Source organism: Macrobrachium nipponense, chromosome 11 (assembly GCF_015104395.2).
Source record: "Macrobrachium nipponense isolate FS-2020 chromosome 11, ASM1510439v2, whole genome shotgun sequence".
In the NCBI taxonomy this organism is placed as follows: Eukaryota; Metazoa; Arthropoda; class Malacostraca; order Decapoda; family Palaemonidae; genus Macrobrachium; species Macrobrachium nipponense.
In genome coordinates, this window is record NC_061087.1 from 53,417,819 (window position 1) to 53,442,823 (window position 25,005).

At 39.0% G+C, this 25,005-nt stretch overlaps 3 protein-coding genes and 1 long non-coding RNA gene across 4 annotated transcripts; all 4 read left to right on the top strand.

The window, feature by feature from the left end:
* Positions 1-3,788: 3,788 nt before the first annotated feature.
* Positions 3,789-5,332, top strand: LOC135206069 (uncharacterized). Its single transcript, XR_010312674.1, has 2 exons — positions 3,789-4,029; positions 4,788-5,332. It is a non-coding gene; the product is annotated as an uncharacterized LOC135206069 (long non-coding RNA).
* A 14,007-nt stretch (positions 5,333-19,339) lies between these two features.
* LOC135208718 (uncharacterized) lies at positions 19,340-21,166 on the top strand. The gene has a single exon (XM_064241200.1). The coding sequence runs from the start codon at positions 19,340-19,342 to the stop codon at positions 21,164-21,166; it is 1,827 nt and encodes a 608-aa protein (XP_064097270.1).
* Positions 21,167-21,196: 30 nt separating this feature from the next.
* Positions 21,197-23,431, top strand: LOC135208723 (uncharacterized). Its single transcript, XM_064241215.1, has one exon. It carries the CDS (start codon positions 21,197-21,199, stop codon positions 23,429-23,431), a length of 2,235 nt encoding a protein of 744 aa, XP_064097285.1.
* Positions 23,432-23,502: 71 nt separating this feature from the next.
* On the top strand, positions 23,503-24,771 carry LOC135208730 (uncharacterized). The gene has a single exon (XM_064241226.1). It carries the CDS (start codon positions 23,503-23,505, stop codon positions 24,769-24,771), a length of 1,269 nt encoding a protein of 422 aa, XP_064097296.1.
* The last annotated feature ends 234 nt before the right edge of the window (positions 24,772-25,005 follow it).

The window sequence follows — 25,005 nt, forward strand, 5'->3', positions numbered from 1 at the left end:
AATGGTCTCTTTACCAGGTCATCTTACAACAGTAGGCATGGCCATGGTTTGTCTATTAGTTATTCTGTTAATGGCTCCTTATCAGTAGGTTCCAGTGTAATTAATCCATGACACAAAAACCAAGCTGGGTCTACTGAGAATGACCCTCGGGTCTCGAGGTGTTGCAAGTTAGGGTTGAGAAGCAGTACTTAGTTCAATGGTGGTTTTTGTATCAGTAGTAGAAAGAATGGGGTTTGCAAGCAGTTTTATAAGTTTGATAAAAATTGTTTATTTTAATGCTCGGTTGTCTTTGCATTAATGGGAACCTAACCGATTATTTCCCTGTTGAGAGGTCTGTTAGCCAAGGATATCCATTATCTATGATTCTCTTCGTAATAGCTCAGGAACCGTTATACAGGAAGTTAAGGAGTAAACTGCTCAAGAAAGCTTTAGAACTACCAAATGGACTGAGAATTAGTATTAGGATTTGCAGATGATACGACCATTATAGTTAAGTCTGATGAATCAATTAAAGATTGGGAATAATAAAAGCAACAGGCGCAAGACTTAATTATCAAAAAACAATCATGACAGGAATAGGATTATGGAAAAACAAGGAAGTGTGGCCAGATTTGAGCATAAATGTAACTGTAGGGTCGTTGAAGATACTCGGTGTAATATATGAGAATGATTACGAAGAGGCAAAAGAAGAAAATTGGAAAGTTATAGGAAAGTGTATTGTATCTAATATAGGCCAATTGTATTCTAGGAAACTGTCACTGTTCAAAAGTCAATTACAGTCATTTCAAAAATTTTGTCAAAAGCTTGGTATATGTCCCTTGTGTTTCCATTACCAAGAACGAATGGGAAATCAATAGAAAGATGTACGTATATTTAAGTTTTTATGGAATAGAAACGATCACCCAATAAACAGGCAGACTATGTATTTAAAAAGAGAGAAAGGAGGCACTGGCATGAACAATGTAACCATGAAAGTCAATTCAATATTTTTCAACACATCTTATAAGTCCTTCATAAAAAGAGTAATTGGTTATGAACTTCTTGTGCATTACTGTAAGATGAGGACATCGTATCTTTTGGAGGTTGAACAAAATATGACAGATATAGCAACTGTACCTTCCCCATACTATGATGAGCTTACGGAAGGTAATAAAGATGGAAAACTATCCAAATGTGAACTCTAAGAGAATTCATGGAATTGCATCGAGAGATAAGAAGTTCAAACCAAAAATTGAAGAGAAATGCCCTTAAGTATAGGAACCGCATAGGTGGTGTCTGTTCCACGGAGGTCTATATAGCAGTTCTCTTCACAAAATGTTTTTTTTTATGTCTAGAAGTAATTTTTAGCTTAGGTACGCGATTCTGATATGGGGAGATTTTTTCAAAGATGGCCGCCGGACCGAAATCGGTTGTAACCGAAAATTTGGTAAATGAAGGCTTCCAGAAAAATATTGCAGGAAATCAAAATTATTCAAAAAGCATTTTTACACTCTATTATAGCATTATAGATCCATTTATTCATAAGAAATTTTGTAATATAGTATGGTTTATGCCGAACAACATTTTGTCTGTTTAGTAGTAAAAATTTGTCTCTAACTCGAAAATGAGTGCTTCTAGAAAAAATTACAAGATTCCAAAAATTGTTTAAAATGCACATCTAAGCTTGATAATGACAATCTTGTGTGAGAAAAATTCTTTATTGCAGAATATCTTCGGTTAAACAGAAAAAAACGAGAATTATCCCACTACAATTGAGTTTTTATACATCGCAATCACTCCTACGTTTACATGAATCTTAACAAAAGCAAGATCTGAAATATGCTATTGCATTATTCTACATCTGCATATATTTATTGTGGAACAAGTCTTGCAATTATAAGGGAAAGAACAATCTTCAGGTAGCTGTTGTAGAATGATTTGAGGATTCCAGCCTTCCTCTTCTATATAACCAAAATGATTTGGGTTTTGAAAGCATTCTTTGTCGTATAATATACTCTACCATCTATTGGCTTGAAGAAAAGCTCTTTTGATGTGTAGCTTGAAAGAAGTGGAAGCTTTGTAAAATCCAAATTTTTCATGCATTGTTGTTGAAAGGCGCGGAGGTCTTCCATTTTCTTGAATTTTTTTTGTCAAGACTCTTGTTGAGTACTCTTCAGCATTTTGTATTATCATATCTGACCATTCCGCTCTTGCAAAGTCTTGATAAGGTAAGCATAGTCTTTAGCCCTCGCAAGACTACGACTACGACTTTACCCGAAGTGTCACAACCACTAAGTGAATGAACTGCAGGAAAGGTTCATATTATTTGTTTTTCTACTATTTCACATAGGTCATGTACTGGAATGTATCTTGTTGTTTGTCCTTTTCCAGAAAGGGTCCAAAGTTTTTTGGAAGTCTTCTGTGTCCGATGATGCTATAGCAGATTTTCTACAAGAATGAACAGTCTTCCATCTGCTTCCTCAAAGGCAGAACTTAGTTACTTGGCCATTCTGTGATTTGATTGCTTTTTCCTCAACCACATCACTTGAATACATAGTGATAGTTTGCATCCTGTCTTTATGCTGCATAATATAGGCTATAGAGAAGTTCAGAGGCTGATTTTTATCACAAATCGATGCCTAAAAAGCATCCATGTCTTTAGGCAAGGCTGCTATATTGCTTGAAGTAGACATATCAATGGGATCTATTTCATAAGCCTGAGCCTTTTTTCAGCTTTACTACTGTTCTCATAATACATGTCAAATACTACGTCAATTCTGTCAGAGAGAGAGAATCCAGAAATTAGGCACGGTATTTAGTCTGTGAGTGGCTCTCTCTCTCTCTCTCTCTCTCTCTCTCTCTCTCTCTCTCTGGTAGACCATGGCTATATTTAGTCCATTAGTCACCTGGTGTTGGGAGTGAGAACTATACTGGTCTACCAGGTAAGTCGCTCTGGGGTCACCAGTGTTAGGGAACTCGTCCACTGTATCAGTGGGCTATGATCTGTTTTCATTCAGCATGCAGAATTGCAGATGGCAAAGTAATTAATGGTGGTTTGCCGAGTATGTGGTTGGAACCGCATGGCTGCTGTTGTGAGGGATGAATAAGCATGTTTGCGACTGTGAGTGTGAGGGAGCTCTGTGTTTGGCTGCTGAACTTTGTGAGAGTAAACCTGGACTTGCCAGCGGAGCTCAGAGGCGTATTGGAAGCCTAAAAGGTAATGGTATTTATTACACTGCATACTATATGCTTCAGTCCTACGTATTTAATGTAAGGATGAATATGATGCAATAAAGATAAAGGAGATTTGAAATAAAATATTTGAGAATGAAGTGTATACCATAAGGAATGTCAAGGTAAAGTAACTCATAAATAAGGTAAAGATATTGTGAAAACTTAAAAATAGATGAAAAACAAATATTTTGAAGTATGGGTCATGAGAATTCAGAACATGGAAAATATTTTTGTAATTCAGTAACTTGGACAACCGAGATTGTATTTGCAGTATTTCAGAGAACGTTGTTTCCATCGCCAGGCTAATGGAAAAAGTCGAATGCCATATATGCAACTACCAATTTTCATTTACAAAACTTTCTTATAATTTGGTATATCAATTGCAATCAACCATACACTAAACGCAAGAATACCAAAAAAAAAAAAAAGAAAAAAAAAAGTTAATACAATAACAATTTTTGGAGTCATCGTTTATATTTCAAGTTTGATCAAAGTCAACACCTAAAAGTCTGCTTGCAGATCGATAACTTTATTAACTTGCATATTTTATAGGTGCCTAAGGAGCCATACTATCGTGGATGTTATATCGCAGATGTTCACACTATTTCTAAGAATTGTCCTGAACACTTCCTTGTTTGAACAAGTCATACCAAGGCATGGTCTCGTCGTCTCTCTCCTACTGCAACAAGAAAAGAAGAAAAATGCATACTACGTTCTGGACGCTGAACATTTGTTCTAAAGAACAGCACAGAGGGAGTAGAAGTAACAGTACTGCTGTACAACTGGAACTCGAGTCACATCGAATAATAACAAAGGGTAAGTCCATCATTCCCAAATTGTTTGGAAGTTGTTCGTGAACATTTATTTTAAAAGGTATTTGATGTTAGGGAAATTTCTGCCATTTTTCTCCCACACGCTGAAAAGAAAGGAAAAATCTTAGCTACTCTGGTGTCGATTGTTATGCAGTAGTTTCTTGGGAGTTTATTGCCCCAAAATGACTATAAGAATTTATGTTTTCCTGACAGTATAACGCTGTTATTAAGAAATTTATATTATTTTGTCATAAGCACATTTTAAACAGCTTGCACATGATAAACTCGTCCATACAATCCTGTACACCTTAAATCATGGCATACGTATATCCTATGACACACTTTCTTACAACCAGAATTATTATAGTACGTACTGTGCTCAACCAACAATAAATCAAATAGGTGCTAAATTATGCATCTGACACCTTTTAGCGTCAACAGTTCCCGTGTAATATTATGCTACCTTCGGTGGTCGGTGCATTTATCTTAAACAATACACTACTCTTCCAAAAAGATTGGTTAATTACATTAGCAATTAAGATAGCAAGTACTGATATATATATATATATATATATATATATATATATATATATATATATATATATATATACATTGTAACATACATACGCGAAATATATGTTTAAGCCCTCAGTTTTTGCTGATTCTTCCCCAAAACACTCCACCCTTTTCCTACAGCCAACATCACTCTCTTTGTTGCACCATTTCACACCTGTGTGCTGTCGCTTAAAATTTCAATTCCAGGCAAACCATCAACGAATCGGAGAAGCCGAGGCCCAGATGTGGCAAACAATGTACAAAGAACAAGGAGAGGAAATAAAACACAGCTGGAGACGCGAGTCACGGGCATGCTCATAGCAGTCACAGCTCTGTTCACACCGGGCATCCCTGAGCCCACTCTCACCCCCCCATAGCTTCTGCGGGGTCGAGAATTTCTACCCCAAGTCCGGCTCTACTTCAAGACTCCATTTGTACAAGGATGAGAGGGAGAATACAAGAGGTTATGTACATCTCCCTTGTTCCACGGTGCCCAGGTGGTTTATACAACCATCCATTTCAAATCCCAGGGTGGAAAATTGAAGAGCTGCTGTTACCTATTATTTCATGATTGGTGATAATTGAAACAAGTATTTTATTCCTTCAATTCTGGGTTTTTCATAAAAGGGCTTAACATTTTCTGGGGTTTTCATAGTGGCACTAATTGCTTTGTTAATTAACGTAACCTCAGTGCCACGGAGCTAGTGTTTCCACCTTCTGATTTATGTAATAATAATCTTAGTTAAATGTAACATTGCATTTTCCTTAAATCCATCAATTTTAATACACTTTTCCCCCTGTTCTCTGTTGTTACCTGCGTGGCACCCAGTCATGTCAGATGTCAGTTAATTTTAGAGAAACTAATAAACCTTGCGCAGCCACACATGTAACAAACGGCGACCTGGCCAGGATCGCATAATTAAAGTCTTAATTAATATCTCATTAGAGTAGCAATCAGTCCCACTGATAAGTATGAGAGTTTGGCAAGAGAAACGAATCTATTGTAAAACCCCTATTTTCCTTTTTCACACCTTTGGCACCCATGAACAACAGTACACAACGGTAAGTCCTTTATTCTGTATTTTAATTTTACACCTTTTATTTATTTTTATTCCTAGGTGTTCAAACGGAGGAATAACATGAGTGCATACAAAATTCATTCATTGCCTCGGAGAAGGCTTGTTGCCACTAGACCATATATTTTAACTGTGTTCTCATTAGTCTATGCTATCTGCGAGACAATGTGTCTCTAGTAGTTAGGCATTAGCTAGGAAAGTGCAGTGATAACCATTGTTAATTGTTAAATTGACCGGAAAGTGTTAAATTCCCGCCGAAAACTTATGATATTCACACTAGCTGGGAAGTCCTTTTTGGCAACACCCTCTATGTAGCTGTGGCCTCCGAATAACCAACTTCTGTTTAAATTCTTTTGAATTCTTTTACAAACTTTAACTTGTTAGTAAATTGGCATGGTAGCTTGATTCACGTACCATCGTAATATCAATTCATATAGGAATTCCATTATGAATCATAACAATGTAAATAGCGAAACTGTTTGCATCTATATCACAAAGTTTATTTGTGTTGGTATCTTCCTGGTCGCGAACCATTGTCTACCCATAGCAAGCTTCGATAGGTAGTCTTAACACTTGACAGTTCGTAACCATATTTTGTAACATTGACACTCTTCTTATTATTCCCCATTGTTATTGGTTTAATCATTAATGCATTTTCTATGCGGGAAGACATTCTTGAATACCCTTTATGAGAGTGGAATAAATTACCCTTGTCACATAGCATAAGATTTTTATATTGTGAAAGATATACAAACCCTCAGTTTTACAACAGACCAATAGATTGTGTGACCTACAAAATCAAACTGCATTACTTATACTTGAGCCGCAAGGAGGAAATTTTTACATTTTTCTTTAAACTTTAAAGAATAGCTTTTTCTTTTGTTCTTCTGGAACTGACATGCATTCTGACGATTTCCCTTATTTTTATACTGACTTCATTTCCTTGCGTAAGTCTTGCAAAAGTGCAAATGCCACAAGTCCATTTACAATTCACAACCTACACGCTCATACGCGCAGTTTCATTTTTTACCATTGCTAATTTTTCTTATTTTATTAGACTTTTGCAATTTCCCTCACACATTCATTGTACTTAATTATTACGTAACCACTGCACAAACATCAGTACCTGCCCATGTGCATGCTACTTATCAACTTGTGCAATAGCCGGTTCATCCATGCACAAGTCCCTAACGCTTGCACTTTGATTTTGCGGTTTCATGCACACATTTATTATACTTAACTATTACATAACTGCATCACGAACATCGGTACCAGCTTGTGTGTATGTTACCCCATGTTTTCGAACACCTACTTACCAACTTATGCAATAGCCAGTTTTGTCTGTGCACAAGTCCCTAACACTTGTACTTTGGATTTTATCCTCGTTCCACGCAAACGAAACAACGTCCAAAGGGACCCACAAACTTTGTTCTTTCGTGGACATCAACGATCCTGTTCTTTATGAGCAAAATCTACTCACTACCAGTGCCACTAACTGTACACTGGACATCCATCCCCACTCGAAGACGACCATTTGTCATGTGTAATTACTTTACCATTCATCCTGTATTGGCCTTTCAGTCCTTGGCTTTTCCAAGCCATTCCCAGGTAGTCTGCCCAGTGCCACAAGCATTATTTGAATAAACCTTCGTCCCATGGGATCAGCAAGCAAATTTTGTTCTTTCCTATTCCCAGCCTTGGCAACTCCCCAAGTTTTGCACGCTGAGGGCTCGTCGTGGTCCTTCCTTCCTTTTTTCCTGCCTTAGTGGTTCCACAGACTCGTAACCTGAGGTTCCATCTTGGCTCTGTTTTCACAGTACCACACCTGTTCAACGGAACACCATGTTACTCGATACCAGTGCCATTGTGGGATTCACCATTCCATGTAGAGGACTAATACTGAACACTACACCTCTCTCATGGCTTCTTATGTTGAATTATATATATATATATATTATACCAGACATTTCTAGAAACTGGACAGGTCCTAGCCTTCAGAGGAGAAACCCTAATAACTTGGATTGATGCCCAGGTGACTAAAGCTCAAAGGGATCAAGAAGCCAGGGAGGAGAGGGAAAGAGCAGAGAGAGAAGCAGGGAAGAAAGGGAAAGAGCAGAGAGAGAAGCCAGGGAAGAGAGGGAAAGAGCAGAGAGAGAAGCCAGGGAAGAGAGGGAAAGAGCAGAAAGAGAAGCCAGGGAAGAGAGGTAAAGAGCAGAGAGAGAAGCCAGGGAAGAGAGGGAAAGAGCAGAGAGAGAAGCCAGGGAAGAGAGATGAAGAGCAGAGAGAGAAGCCAGGGAAGAGAGGGAAAGAACAGAGAGAGAAGCTAGGGAGGAGATGGAAAAAGCAGAGAGAGAAGCTGAAAGAGCAGAATGAGAGGCTAAAAGAGCAGAGAGAGAGAGAGAGAGAGAGAGAGAGGCTAGGGAGGAGAATGAGAGACTAGCGCTAGAAGTGCAGCATGCCCATGAGTTGGCTCTTGAACAAGCTCACCACGACAGTGCCATGGCACTCGCCCAACATAGAGCCGATCGCCCCTCTCCAGCCACACCCCATTCTGCTCTAAGCAGCATGAGCATGCTCGTCCAGACATGGTCTGAAACTGAACCCGAAGCATGGCTTGATTATAAAGAGGTTTTTGCTAACTATGCCCCAACTACACTTGAAGTATCTTTAATCTTGAGCAAAAATATGAAGGGGAACGGTTTGATTGCACTGCATACTCTGACAACTACTGAACATGGAGATCTTGCAGAAGTCAGAAGGGCGGTCAACAAAGCCTAGAAAATTACACCTGAACGCTGGAGACAACGCTGGAATAGCCTACCGAAAGAAGCCGGACAGTCCTGGACGGACTGGGCATATCACAAAGGAAAACATTTCATCCATTGGCTGGAATCCCTTAAAGTCAAAATGCTTGTGTACCTTACCGAGCATGAGCAATTGGAGGATTTTTTCTATTATGCTCCAAGTGCACTCGCCACATATATTTATGAAAAGTGTCCCACTACCATTGCTGAATACTGCCGTTTGGCAGATGATTGGGAAACCCATCATCCCCACCTCAGCTCTCTCAGTAAGAAAGTTACCCCTCATAGTTCTATGCCCTCAATGGCCCAGACCAAGAATGGGCTTACCTATAAGCCAGTTACTTGCAACATCTGCAAACAAACTGGACATTGCATTGAGCAGTGTCGCAACAAACCACGTGACAGCCAACACACAGTGACATCCACTACCCCAACGAGCTCGAATGATGCAATGCTTCCCCAAGCCAGCAGCAGGCCTGTACCCTTTAATGGAACAGCGCCACCCAGAGACTACAGCTGGAACTATTGCACTGCATGCAAAGTTTACAGACATTCTGCCTCATTGGCGAAGTGCCCAAGCAAGAACGCTATACCTGCCATTCCCTTGGCGGTAGTCATGCCTTCAGCCTTAGGCCCTCCAGGCAAAGGCCCTATCACTGTGACAACTCCCACAGATAACTACCATGCATGCCACGTCAGAGCTGTTGACAACTCTGGTGCTCAGATCTCTTTCATAAGAGAAGATCGAGTCCACTACAGAGCCACTGTCAACACACACAAGCTCATTACTCTAGAGGCAATAAACTGCAAGATGATGATACTTCCTACCATTCAACTGAGGGTCACCAGACCTTACCAATAAAAAATCTAGACTTGCAGCAGTTAAGTATCTTAATGGAGGTTATGACGTCCTCCTAGGACAGAATTTGAAGACCTCCACAGAGAGTCCTCCGCGGACTATCCTTAACATGCTGCCAGTGCTACTTGAGTGCCTTGAGCAGTGCCACGCTCCCTCCATCCTGGATATTAAGCCATTCTTCAGTACGAATCCTGTGCCTGGTCTGGAATCCAACCTAGTGCCAGAGCCCATACCGCATCTTCCCCCAGGAGATCCTCAACAGGGTACATTCTCACCTCCCGGCTTGGCCCTGCCACCAGTGTCGGACCAAGAGTTAACCCCAATTGAGCCCAAGTCCTATTAGAACTCCCATGACCAAAGCAGAAACTCACACAAAGGTGTGGCATCACAAACTATGCCTGAGTTAGTCACTGCCACCTGTGAGCATCCAATGACTACCAAACCTTCTTCCTCTCCTGCCACATCCCCAGAGCAGGATACTCTGGAAACTTTGACTATAGCCCAGCTGAAAGCTGAACTAGATGAACTGAGGCAGTAGGAGTACCTAAGACACCAACTCCTCCTTTAGATCTGGTATCATAGGTTCCTCCTATACCAACAAACATGCAGGCTAGAAAGGGACTAAGGAGGAGGGGTACAAGATGTAAGTCTTACAGGTAGCCTATAAGAGTCACTGGGCTCTCCTGGCACTTGCCCAAACCTGGCACAGTGCCCAATTTATCTGGGTGTGATGTTACCTGCTCCAGAGAAATTGCCACTTACTCCCTCCATACTTCAACTTCTTGACCCTTGTGTAGGTGTATCCATAAACCTTAAACCTTTTGTTACACATTGAAACTGCCTACTAATCACATACTTCTTTCTGAGTACGTGGCACCTTCATCCACAGGCAGGTGGCAAGGCACTCCCTACTTAACCCCCTTTTTTGAGACCTATAGATTGATTTCAAGTGTAACGTTGATCTTGGTTTATTTTGCAAATCCAACACCCCCTTTTATTTTTGTCCTAACTCATATTCTCTGTTCCATTTATTAACCTTACTGTGCACTGATACAAATTGCACAGTGCCATCTACCACTCATACTGGTACACTCATTTGCTCGTACTGACGAAGGTCAGAAAGTGGGTCAAGAATCCCCATAATACGATATATAATTGCTTGTATGAAAATTTTATGATTAGTTAGGGATAAAACTCATTTTTTCTTGTGGAGTTGCATCAAGTCGAAAGTTTATGGAACAAGCCTCAAGATCTACCAGCTCTTGAAGAACGGTTCCATTAGAAACGCATATGCATCAGTGACTCCCAAAATGCTGTCAGATACTGGTCAGGCATGTGTGAAACGGGGGCTTGAATGCTACGAAAAAGGTGGCACCAATGTGAAGGTGTACCACTGACTTATGGATGAGCGTTCCAAATCAAAGATGGTACCAAAGACATTCTCAGTAAGGACTGAGTTTATCATATGAATTTCACCCATTTTATGTTTCAATTAAATTTTCAATGAACAATACAAAACCAGGTTATAAGTTGATACCGATTCCGAGCTTACAAATTTCTGTTGAACTCAGGAATTTGTAATTAGAATCGATATCCAGCCCCCTTTGTCATGTTAACCAACTCAAACGTTTGCCGCACGTAGCCATATTATGAATTCTTATTACATCACCGTGATTCATATACATGCATTAAGCTACAAGTGTCCTTTAGTATCCAATTCGTTCTACCTCGGAATTAATACATTTTCATATATGTTCACAAAAAGGGAATTTTTTAGTTGATAATAATTTCATCCTCCCGTGGATTCAAACCAGCGGACAAACAATGGAGAAATCAGGACTGAAGTGACGTTATCACCTCAGCCAACAAGTGAGGTTATAAGTTCATACCGATTCCGAGCTTACAAATCTCTGTCAAACTCGGGTATTTGTAATTAGAATCGATATCCAACCCCCTCTGCCATGTTAACGTTTGCCGCACATAGCCATATTATAAATTCTTATCACGTCACCATGATTCATATACATGCATTAAGCTACAAATGTCCTTTAATATCCAATTCGCTCTACCTCAGAATTAATATATCTTCATACATGCTAACCGAAGGGGATTTTTTAGTTGATATGTAATAATTTCGTCCTTCCGTGGATTCAAACCAGTGGACAAACAGAGGAGAAATCTTGACTGCAGTGACATTATCGACTCGGCCAACAAGTGAGGTTATAAGTTGATGCTGATTCCGAGATTACAAATCTCTGTTGAACTCAGGTATTTGTAATTAGAATCGATATTCAACCCCCTCTGCCATGTTAACCAAGTCAAACATTTGCTGCACGTAGCCATATTAGGAATTCTTATCACAGCACTGTGATTCTTATACATGCATTAAGCTGCAAATGTCCTTTACTATCCAGTTTGCTCGACCTCGGAATTAATATATTTTCATATATGTTAACCGAAGGGAATTTTTTTAGTTGATAATAATTTTGTTCTCTATTGGATTTGAACCAGCGGACAAGCAGGGGAGAAACCAGGACTGCAGTGACATAATCAACTAAAAAATTCTCCTTCGGTTAACATATATGAAACTATATTAATTCTGAGGTAGAGTAAATTAGATATTAAAGGACATTTGTAGCTTAATGCATGTATATGAATCACGGTGATGTAATAAGAATTCATAATATGGCTACGTGCGGCAAACGTTTGACTTGGTTAACATGACAAAGGGGGCTGGATATCGATTCTAATTACAAATTCCTGAGTTCAACAGAGATTATATATATATATATATATATATATATATATATATATATATATATATATATATATATATATATATATATATATATATATATATCTAATAAAAGGAGCCCATAAAAACACCAAAATGTAGAGAGAAAAGTACTATATTTCAGAGACTGCTGTCTCTCTCTTCAGGTATATGAATGAGAAAAGTTTACAGAAAAGGTGGTATTTATACCAAGAGATCCGTCCACAAGTAAGCCAATTTAGGTCACCCCCGCTGATAATCTTCCTTTAATCTTCTTAAGCATTGGTTGAATGAAAACTTCGTCGACGATATCTGAGATCCACCCGCCTTTTGAGATGTTTCATTACCTCTTCTCTTTTATTAAGGCCGATTCCATCATTTGACTCTTGTACCGGCAGTATAATTTATAGCAGCAACTGCCGGTAAAAGAGTCAAATGATGGAATCGGCCTTAATAAAAGAGAAGCAGGTAATGAACATCTCAAAAGGCGGGTGGATCTCAGATATCGTCGACGAAGTTTTCATTCAACCAACGCTTAAGAAGATTAAAGGAAGATTATCAGCGGGGGTGACCTAAATTGGCTTACTTGTGGACGGATCTCTTGGTATAAATACCACCTTTTCTGTAAACTTTTCTTATTCATATACCTGAAGAGAGAGACAGCAGTCTCTGAAATATAGTACTTTTCTCTCTACATTTTGGTGTTTTTATGGGCTCCTTTTATTAGATGGAATTTCTGTTAATTACAGAACATTTTTTTAAAACCAGTCATATATATATATATATATATATATATATATATATATATATATTATATATATATATATATGAAACTGGTAAAAAATGTTTCATATATATATATATATATATATCATATATATATATATATATATATATATATATATGACTGGTAAAAATGTTCTGTAATTCAGAATTCATCTAATAAAAGGAGCCCATAAAAAAACAAAATAAAAACACAAAATGTAGAGAGAAAAGTACTATATTTCAGAGACTGCTGTCTCTCTCGTTCAGGTATATGAATGAGAAAAGTTTACAGAAAAGGTGGTATTTATACCAAGAGATCCGTCCACAAGTAAGCCAATTTAGGTCACCCCCGCTGATAATCTTCCTTTAATCTTCTTAAGCGTTGGTTGTAATGAAAACTTCGTCGACGATATCTGAGATCCACCCGCCTTTTGAGATGTTCATTACTCTTCTCTTTTATTAAGGCCGATTCCATCATTTGACTCTTGTACCGGCAGTATAATTTATAGCAGCAACTGCCGGTAAAAGAGTCAATGATGGAATCGGCCTTAATAAAAGAGAAGCAGGTAATGAACATCTCAAAAGGCGGTGATCTCAGATATCGTCGACGAAGTTTTCATTCAACCAACGCTTAAGATTAAAGGAAGATTATCAGCGGGGGTGACCTAAATTGGCTTACTTGTGGACGGATCTCTTGGTATAAATACCACCTTTTCTGTAAACTTTTCTTATTCATATACCTGAAGAGAGAGACAGTAGTCTCTGAAATATAGTACTTTTCTCTCTACATTTTGGTGTTTTTATGGGCTCCTTTTATTAGATGGAATTCTGTAATTACAGAACATTTTTACCAGTCATATATATATATATATATATATATATATATATATTATATATATAGATAGATAGATAGATAGATAGATAGATAGATAGATAGATAGCATCGAAATTAGAATGGTTCCGTTTTGGCTGAGACCGAATAACCAAATCAGTATTAAAACACACTATGACTTCATAAAGATCTTGATTTTCTTTCCAATGTCGTTTTCGAAATGACCTCTGCCGTTGAATAGAGTTGTCAGGAATTTCAGCGTTTTAGTATTGATTTTGTGATTGGGTTTCTAGTTGCGTGCAGTCAAAGAATTTCATTTCACTTTCCCTCTTAAAGGAGCGGTTTAGTACCTTAGACAATATTGACATGTTGCGTGTGAGTTGTTCAACTGTTCCCTTTTAAGGCTTCTATCTGTTTTCCTTGTCTTTTTAAGAATAGTTATTTAATTTTTATTTCAAGCAGCTTCATCTTTTACAAGAGGGTGAAATTGATAGTTCAAGCAGCAGAGTTGGATTACTTGATAACCTAAGAAATGGTTGTAAAGTGAAAGGAGTTGTTTTAAGGATATGCTATCATCAGGTTCTGTTTACTTGTCAGAGGTGTATCCTGTGCGGGTTACTGTTTATGCCATATCACTTATAGGCATAATGATACTATATTTCCGTTGGCATAGCTGGTGCCAGCCATAGAGATAGAGTGGAGAGATTGGACAGCCTATGATAGCCAAACGAGTTTGTGAGGTGCACTGCTTGGCGCCATTGCTACGTTTTGATTATTATGTAAACAATGTCTCAACTCACAATCTAATTCAACAATTACAACATTATGATCATTGACAGCCAGTTTTCTCAGCAGTCTTTAAAGATTGGTAAATGATCTTTTCAGCATTTACCAAAGACAATACGTACTATATGTAGAAATTAAAATAGTTATTCTGTCTTCTGCAGTTTTTATACGCTTTAACAATAAATGGGACCAATTTTCCGACGTTATGTGCCTTTCTTATCACCATAAATTTAGTTTTACTCCCTAAGGGCAAAACTAATTATCATCATTCTTTATTCATAGGTCAAACTGACAGGCAGTAAAATTTGAGAGCATGCTAAAATAATTGTCATCTCCAACGTTACCATCCCATATAAGCTTGATCAACAATCATAATAATAATATCATAATAATAGCCTAGGTTGAAAGCCAATATTCAATAGGCTGTACAATCTTTTTATAGGATTTAAAACTTTACTGTATCTGATGCCATTAATAGGGATGCAATTATTATTGTAGTTTGCTCATGCATACCAGAAGGTTTAAACATTTTCTTTGGCAGAAAATTCTTGCTGCAATATGCATGATCTATAGTTTGGCTCTTTATCCCGTCTGAAGTTTCTTCGGTCTTGTCAGGAAATCTTAAACACAAAATTGAATCAGTCCTGAAACTCATATTATTAACAACAGGCTTCCTACACTGACCTGCAGAAATCTTTAAAGCATATTTGAACAAACAGGGCTTTTCAAACATCTTATAAGATTAACTATTTATTCAATTACAGTATAAATGTAATTACAGTCTGCATCAATAATTATTCATATTTATACAGTTGTGACTCAGGGGAAGTACACTATACATACTTTAGAGAACCAGAGCAAAGCATTACCAGGAGGTACATATGTAAAGCTATGCAGTAATAGCACCAATATGTCAGTCATACTGACCTGTAATTCAATGTACTTATTTACATTGAATAGTATAAGTTAGGATAGCCTGTGAGAATAACTTAGACTTTCATAGGTAGCCAAGACTTGAGCTATATTTCATAGTGTGTGGAGAGGTACAGATAGAAAAAGTCAGCATTCCTGAAAGTTATGCCATGTTAGGCTACCTTTGCTATGGTAGGCTACCCTTGGTTATTTGATGATCAACCCTGTTAGACTGGCTAGTTGGTCAAGTTTACTTTAAAACTATAATGTAGTATAAATTTGAAGTATAGGATAAAAATGATAATGGTAAAATTGAAGAATAGCTTGTTATCTTTAAGTGTTCTGGTAGATCAAATTCAGCTAAGTTCTCTGCATACAAGGAGGTTTGAGAACTTCTTGATGACATGGTAAATAACAGTACTATAACCCTTCATTAATACTAAAACTGACACAAGCCTAGGGCTAGGCTTCATGATACTATGTACATTGTAGTACTCATAAATAGTAGGGAAAATTGTCAGACTTAACCATGGTTATATGGACTGACAGTAGCCCTACAGACTAATTTATTAGGCTACATGAATTTAATGTCAAATAGGCTATAATAATAGCTTATTACAACATTTCATTATTTTCTTAGGACAAAAAGCAGGCGTGTAGTTGACTGTAAGTTGACTAATCTAACACCTGTTTACTTGATGTTGCTTCAACACAGTTATAAAGATTTTCATGAGTGAAAAAAATGTCACTATCATGTGAAATATGATCCACTGCTCTTGTGAGATCCCGCTTTTGTAAAAAAAAAAAAAAAAAAAAAAAAAAAGTTGATGACCCAGCACTGGGTGCCAGAAGTGGTTTTGTTGCTGCTGGTCTCTGTCTGTAGTCACTGCCTCTGCTATTTCTGAGAATTATTGCATAGCAATGGCGCCTTAAGTGCACACAATCTTCACTGTCTGTCCAATCTCTCCAATCTATATCTATGGTGCCAGTACTTTGTACACTTTGTGGCCACTTTTATTTCTATTTCAGTGATTCATAGATTTTAGCTAGGCTGGTCGTTTCTTTTATTTCCTCTTGCATGAGCATTGGTCCTTTCTTAAAAAGATAAAAAAAAAGTTTGGACGGAAGCCATTTTATAGTGTATTTCTGTGGCGAGTATAAATAATTCCAATAAAAGGTTAGAAAAAGAGGTGCCAGAAAGAATTTTGGATTTGCTTCAAGCATCAGTGTGTTTCATTTGTCCAATGCGCATTGTGTGTGTGTGTGTGTGTGTGTGCGGTTTTTTTTTATGTGTCTGACTGACTCCGTTACCACAAGAATATATTGTCTCTGATGTGGCATATTGCTTCCTATAAAAATCTGGTCTAGCTTCATATGAGTTTCTGGATATTGTCTCCAAAAGAAGTGCAACATCCAGTCTCAGTATGTCAAATACTAAGGTAAGAACATTCTAGTCACAGTAGGGAAAAATATACTGGTAGTTTTGTTAACTAACTTCAGACCTGCAAATGGAAATAAAGAAGCAGGTCCTCTAAAGATCCTTCAATAGGGGAAAAATTCTAAATCTTCCTTATTTCTATTTAGCTAAAAGACTAGGTAGACGCAACAATTACATCTTATCAACCTTCTCTTCCAAAGCTTTATCTTACTCTATAACTGCAGGATATGTTTCCTTCAGACTACGTATAGATATTGAAAAGTAGTTCTGTGAATTGCTTCATGTATCACAGTATGCACAATCTCAAATTCAAAGGTCTGCTGCCCTCGGTATAGTTTTGAAAAAATGTCCTGGAAAATGCATATCGAGAGTGTATAGATCAACTGCCACAGTAGTTGGCGGTTAGTAAAAGCCCAGCCACCATGAGTACACAAAAGCCAAGACTTTGGTCCTTTATAACTCTGGAATATTCAACTGATCAGGATGAAACTGGCTTTGGAGGTTGCCCACTAAGGTCTCTAATCGTGCCAAATTTCATCGAAATCCGTTTTGCCAATATGGAGATACAGATAACGATTTTTGGCGTTCAGGAAAGGGGGTAGGGGGTTGGTGGGTGGGTGAGGGACCTAACATATCTGTAGAGCAACAATGGATAAAGATACAGTTGTGATTCTAAAAGTTTCTCTGAAAGCTCGTATTCTGGAGGGGTTCCTCTCAGTGTTTGTTTGTTATTTCTTAAATAATGAAATTTTAAAGTTACAGCGGGTCATTCAAATTAGCCTCCAAAATTCAAATTCCTGATGCTCAGGTACGGATTGCTCACATTAGGCTGCCCGCACACGGACACTTTCAGTGGAAAGTGGTTGGCTACTTACTAAAAAAAAAATTGTACTCACAGTCGAGACACTGCTCACAACAGATGAACATCTCAACTGTGTCAACATGGATATATACTGTTGATGTTGCGTGGGTTTGCGCTTTACTACCAAAAGAGAAAGAAACAAGCTAAAGATAGTGTTGTAAATTTATTTGTACATATACATTTTCTAACCTTTAACGAAGTCACTGCTAAGAGCTACAAAGTAACTATACCCCATTTTCTTTAGTATAAGCTCTGCAGAAAAATTAATATTATATTTTGAATAACTTGATTAACTTTACTTAGCATTTAAAATATTTGATAGATAGATTTAATAAATAGATTTAACTGTCCCTTCAAATTATTTAAGAAATTATTTAATTGATTTGGGGAGTGATAAGAACCATTGACCTGACATAGGCCTTTTCAAGGGGTAGGCTTAGGTCGCGCGGGTTTTTTGGGCCTTGTTCAAACAGACGGCGAGCGAAGAAGGCGACAACTAGGTCGGCGACTTCGCCCTTTAAGTTTAATTTACGTAGTGTAGGGTTTTAGAAATTCATAACCCTTTTCCCTTAATAATTGGTTTGTATGATCTCCTTCCTGTTTTGTACCTATCCTAAAACCTCATCCTATCCGAAATCCTTACCTGCAACCAAAACTTTTAACAGCCTTCGTCACTGATCGGTCGACGGAAAATTCGGTAAGTGGAATAACATTTCTTATCAACGTACCAATTTATTTCCACGAATGCGATTAGAGGTCGCTGGGTTTGCTGATTAAATATATAGGATTATTGTTTTTAGTGTTTACACATGAATTAAGAGGTGTGTGTCCAAACTGGGTTAACTTGAAGGTAGGTCAAAATACTAATTTTCCACAAAGACTAGACCGCCATTATTGGACGGCTGATTTGAGCCAACGGACTTTTCGGTAGGAAGCGGTTTCGTCTTTTAACGTTTAACTTACGTATTTAACTTAACTTACTTATTCAAGACGTAATACACGGTTTTCTTTACCTTGACTAAATTTTAAGCCCTTTTACATAGTTAGGCTATTGTAATATTGGAGTTTGTGAGAATTAATTAGGCATAGACTCAGATTGAATAATTTTACAAAGGCTTATATAATTATATGGGCGTAGTAATAAATTTAGTCGAAATTAGGTCTGTCTGTTTACTTAGCATTACTATTCGGGATTAGTTTACTTTAATTTTACTTTAACCGGGTCGGAACTTAATAGAATTCTGGGACCAAACTGAACTACCCTGGGAATTTTATGGCCTTGGTTTGATTTATTCATAGTCCTATTTAGATAAATTGCATTTACCTGAATTACTTTTACGGAATTAACTATCCTACTTAACTTACCACGCATTATTATCCTTTGGATTTTCTGGCACAAGTCTGAAAACACGTTAGGCGCACGGAAGAATTGTGTGCTTAACAGCCCGTTTTATACCATTTACTAAATTACTACCAGAGAACACTCAGTGGAAGGAATTACCCTTGTAATTTTGTAGAGTATATTCCTTCGATCTTCCCACTGAGCGAAACAAATTTCCCACAAAGGAAGATTGGCATCCCCAGCGGGTATGTTTAAGGCCTGTGTTGTTGTCCAGGGATTTTTTTGTCTTGTTACCTTTTAAACTCATAAAATGTCTGCGACACAATTAGCATATTCCCTCCGACTTTATGAGGAAAACTGCAAGGATTTATGCACAACTGCTGTGGACTTGATTCAAAGGGCAAGTGATGTTGAGTCCTCGACCTTGGAGACATATCGTCTTAGGCTAGAGTCTCAAATAAAGAAGTATGAAGAACTCAACTTTAAGTACTTAGTTCAACTTGGAGAAGAAGGGTTCTCTGAGCAAGACCCTGATAGAACACAGCTCACTACAAAGCGGTGTCATGCCAACCAAGTCATCACAGAGAGCACTGAAGTTTTGGAGAAACTAAAAATCATTTGCATGGAAGCCAAACCCCAGAGGAGTATTGCAACAGAGTTTAGGCCATGGCATAAGGTTAAGTTGCCGTCTTTATCACTACCAGAATTTGAAGGGACCGATGGAGAATGGCCCCCTTTTTGGGATGTTTTCGAGTCTAACGTTCACTCTCGTCCAGACTTGAGAGCTGTTGACAAATTTAATTACCTGAAGGGATGTTTGAAGGGTGAAGCTCTAACTCTGATTAGAAATATTCTTGTCACGAATGAAAACTATTTAGACGCCATTGACCTGTTGAAGAAAACTTATGCTAATCCAGAGAAAATAATCTCATCTCTAATTTGTCAACTAGCAGGCCTGCCTAAACCTTCTGCAGACCTGGATTCACTACGTGGCTTCTGGACTAAACTTGAACAATATGTTAGAGGCATAGAAAGAAACAAACCTAATTCGGATCACTGTACCTGGACGCTTGGACCTCTAGTTTTTCAAAAACTACCTGGCAAGGTGAAAGAACAAATCCAAAACAAGTGTGGACAGGACTACCCCTCACTCCTAGATATTAGAGAGGGGCTAGGAAAGATAATCCTGACCTTGTCTTCCTTGGATTTTGAACCCAGGGATAAGAGCAAGGATTACTCCCATAGAAAACCCAAGCCTAACCAAAGTTCCAATAGACCAGGTAATCAGACCAAAACTCAGGTTAGTTCTTACACCCCTAAGAAAAACGAAGTTACGAATCTGAGTATTTCTGTCACTCCAGGACAGCCTAATAAGACCGCTAGAACTCAAAGTTGTGTATTCTGTGATAGACCAGAACACAAAGCCTACCAGTGTGACATTTACAAGACCACGCAAGAGCGCATTTCAAGACTTACCGCAAAAAATCGTTGTGTGAAATGCACTTCACCTAACCATAAGACAACCGATTGTCTTGTGAAGTTCCACAAATGTCTGTCATGTAAAACTGGACTACACCATTCAGCATTGTGCCCTGACTCCTCAACTGAGGTCTCTGCTGTGAACTATTGTGGAGACAATGACAGTGACAAAGACTTAAAGTCACAAACAAGTGGAATTCTCCCTACCGCCTTAATGAAAGTGGTGTGTCCGCCCACAGGCAACACCAAGGAACTTAGATCACTGTTTGATTCTGGGGCGCAACGCACCTTCATCACACAAGAGGCAGTGGAAGAGTGTAAACTTGTACGAGACAACCCTGTCCAGCTGAGCATCAGTGGGTTCTGGGATACCAAAGAACCTAGAGAATATAGTACGGTCACTGTACCTGTCAGGGTAAACGATGACAGCCTTGTAACTTTAAAGGCTATTGTCGTACCTAAACTACCTCAGAGTGCTAGGCCTCGTGGACTCTGTAAGATAGTGTCTGAACTGAAGAGCCAGAATGTCACCCTAGCTGATCCTAACTTGTCAAGTAGTCAGATTGACCAGGTGAAACTGCTTGTTGGCATAGATCACTACTTTGACTTTATCCATTCTCCACAAGCAAACAGAGTGAACCTGATTGAGTCTCCTTAGGATATCTGGTCGCTGGTAAACTGCCTAGTAATGACCCCTATCAGTGCTCATTCTGTAACTGTAATGAGACTAGCAGTTGATGAACCTTCCAAAGCTGCTCTAGAGATACCACTTGAGATGTCTGATAGCAAATTTGCTGAAGACCCCATCCAACAGCTTTGGACTCTAGAATCAGTCGGAATTGTTGATCAAGATATGTCACCGGAGGATAAATTTGTACTGGAAGAATTCAAGAATTCCATCAATATGGTTAAAGGACGATATGAGGTATCTCTCCCCTGGAAAGTCGATAAGAAACAACTCCCTACCAACTTAGCACTCTCGAGGAAAAGACTGAACAGTACTATTCACAAGCTGAAACAAACTAATCAGTATCTGGAAATTTATGACCAGATCATCAAAGAACAACTGTCTCTCGGCTTCATTGAAACAGTGCCAGAAGAAGACCAAAACCGGACAAATGTCCATTATTTACCCCATTTACCTGTGATTAAGGATTCAACAACAACGCCCATTCGCATTGTATTTGATGCAAGTGCCCGGATGGACAAGCAGGCCCCTAGCCTGAATGATTGCTTATACTCTGGCCCATCCTTGACTAGTCATTTAACCGACTTGTTGTTGAAATTCCGTCTCGACCCATTTGCGGTATCGGCAGACATCAGCAAAGCCTTCTTACGGGTAGGTCTCCAACCTAGGGATCGTGATTATACACGTTTCATTTGGCTAAAAGATCTTAACAATGAAAAGGACCTTCAAGCCTATAGGTTTAGATCAGTTCTCTTTGGAGCCACCTGCTCGCCTTTTTTACTCCAGTCAACCTTGCAACATCACTTTGAAACCTACCCCACTTCACCTGAAGTTAGTTTCCTCATGACCAAATTTTATGTGGACAACTTAATTGGTTCCTTACCAACAACAGTCAGCCTCTACAGCCTTTACAAGGTTGCAAAGGAAGTCCTGTCAGATGCCGGAATGCCTTTAAGAGAATGGATCAGTAATGACCCAACCTTCAACGAAATGGTAAAACAAGAAGGTGATGGAACAACAGAAGGCTCAGATCTTGTCAAAGTTCTAGGACTTCATTGGAACTACAAGACTGACCACTTAAGCATAAAACCCCCTACCTTTGAGGAAGCTCCGCTTACCAAACGGCTACTTTTGAGCAACCTTTCAAAAGTATTTGACCCTCTAGGATTGTTTGCTCCCATAATTGTACGAGCCAAAGTTCTTATGCAAAAGATCTGGAAACTATCTAAAAGGTGGGATGATGTTTTGCCACCAGAACTTCAAGAAGAGTGGTCGAAGATCAAGAAAGACCTCGAGAACATAGCATACCAGGAATTCCCACGCTTTACAGCCAACAGAGGGACCAACTACTCTCTTCACGTATTCTGTGATGCTAGTGAAAAGGCCTATGGGGCTGCAGCCTATTTGATGGACCAACACGCAGGTGCGAACCTAATTTTCTCTAAAGCAAGAGTCGCCCCTCTCAAAAAGAAAAGCATACCACAACTTGAGCTGACTGCCAACTATAGTGCAGTCAAAATAGCTGACTACCTCAGAACCGTTTTCACTACCGATGGTGTCAAGATTACTGACACTGTCATATGGTCTGACAGTAAAGTTGCCCTACACTGGATTCAGAACAACAAATCTAAAAACATCTATGTCCGCAACAGGGTGAATGAGATAAGTCAGGTCACTGAAGTGAAGTACCTCTATGTACCTGGTGAAGAAAACCCAGCAGACCTTGTCTCTAGAGGAATTTCCATGCGGCAGTTTAAGAAAAGTCAAATTTGGTTCCATGGCCCAAGTTGGCTCCCGAACCCAGAGATGTGGCCAGAGCAGGCAGATGTATCTACATGCTACCCACCTGAAACACCTGAAGAAGTTTTAACTACAGTTGTCAGTGAAGAAGCTACTTGTCCCATAGAGATCCATAGGTTCGCTTCCCTTCCTAAACTTATAAATGTCACTAAGCTAGTAATTAAGTTCACTAGGCTCCTTAAACGTACCATTGGGAATCGTAAAACTAAGAACTCTGGACCCGCAAACTCTGAAAATGTCGAAGTACAGAACTCAGAAGCATTACGAATTCTTATTGGCTTCACACAGAGTCAGTATTTCCCAGAGGAGTTGTCATACCTTAACAAGAATTCCCACAAAATTCCAGCCAGAATTAAAAGCCCAGGCTTGTTCCTGGATGAGAATGGACTTTTGATGCACTGGGAGACTACAAAATGCGGACCACCTTCCATATAGCAGTAAATTTCCTCTGCTTTTACCTCCAAATTCTCCTTTGACTGGACTTATAGTCATTCAAGCACATGAAAATGTTCTTCATGCAGGCGTTCAAGACAATTTGCAAGGTGAGAGAAGAATACTGGATACCAAGACTGAGACAGTGTGTCAAGAAGATGAAAACGAAGTGTCACCTATGTAGCCGTCTGGAAGGACCTGCATTGCGCAGGCCTCCTCCGCCACCTCTACCGGCTTGCAGAGTGAACAGTCTCCGGCCATTTGAGGTGACCGGAGTAGATTTGACTGGACAAATTCTTATCTGCAATCCAGCCACTAAAGAACTAGACAAGGTTTACATAGTCGTATTCACTTGTACCTCAACACGAGCTTGTCACCTGGAAGTGGTAAAAGACTTAACCAGCACTGCTTTTCTCAATTCCTTCAGGCGATTCACTGCACGAAGATCTTGCCCTCGTCGAATGATTTCTGACAATGCCACTAACTTCAAAACTGGTTCTTCCTTGATCCAGTCCTTGTATGATGACACTGACGTACAGTCCACACTGACTAGGGAAAATTGTAAATGGACATTCATCACACCTAGGGCACCCCATCAAGGAGGCTTCTATGAGAGGATGGTTGGCAGTGTGAAATCAGCACTAAAGAAAGCTATATTCAAGAAGAGGATTAATTCTGACGAACTGAATACAATTGTCACTGAGATAGAGCGTCGTATTAACAATAGACCTCTTACATATGTGGATGCTATATCTCCAGATACCGTCGATGCCCTTACCCCTTCTCACCTGTTGTATGGCTACCGGTTAAACTCGTTACCCACTACCATAGACCGGGACTACCTGAATGACCCAGATTTTGAGCTTGACCACAAACAATGTAATGAGAGATTCAAGTTTGTATCTCAGGTAATACATGCATTCCAAGAACAGTGGGTGAAGGAATACTTGCAGTCCCTGAGAGATAGACACTATTTCAACGGGGATCCAACCCAACCGTTCCAAACCAAGATTAAAGTAGGAGATGTGGTGTTAGTACATAATGACACCCCTCGTTGCATGTGGAAATTGGCAAGGGTCATTCAGCTGATGCCCAGCTCTGATGGACTGGTCAGAGTTGTGAAGCTACAGACCAGCAATGGAGAGACAACTAGGTCAGTTGACAAACTTTACCCGCTGGAGGTCTCTAAGCCAGACGATATGTATACTGTAGAAGCTGCGGAGAAAAGTTTAGGAGACAGTCAAAATTCTGAAGGCTATCAAGCAGAAGAGAGACCGAAGAGAAGAGCCGCCACCAACTCGAGGCGATTCTTACAGCAGTTGATTAATGATGAAGCTGTTTAACCTAACACAAAACTGTGTGTTTTGTGTTATCTCCCCCGGGAGGATGTTGTAAATTTATTTGTACATATACATTTTCTAACCTTTAACGAAGTCACTGCTAAGAGCTACAAAGTAACTATACCCCATTTTCTTTAGTATAAGCTCTGCAGAAAAATTATTATTATATTTTGAATAACTTGATTAACTTTACTTAGCATTTAAAATATTTGATAGATAGATTTAATAAATAGATTT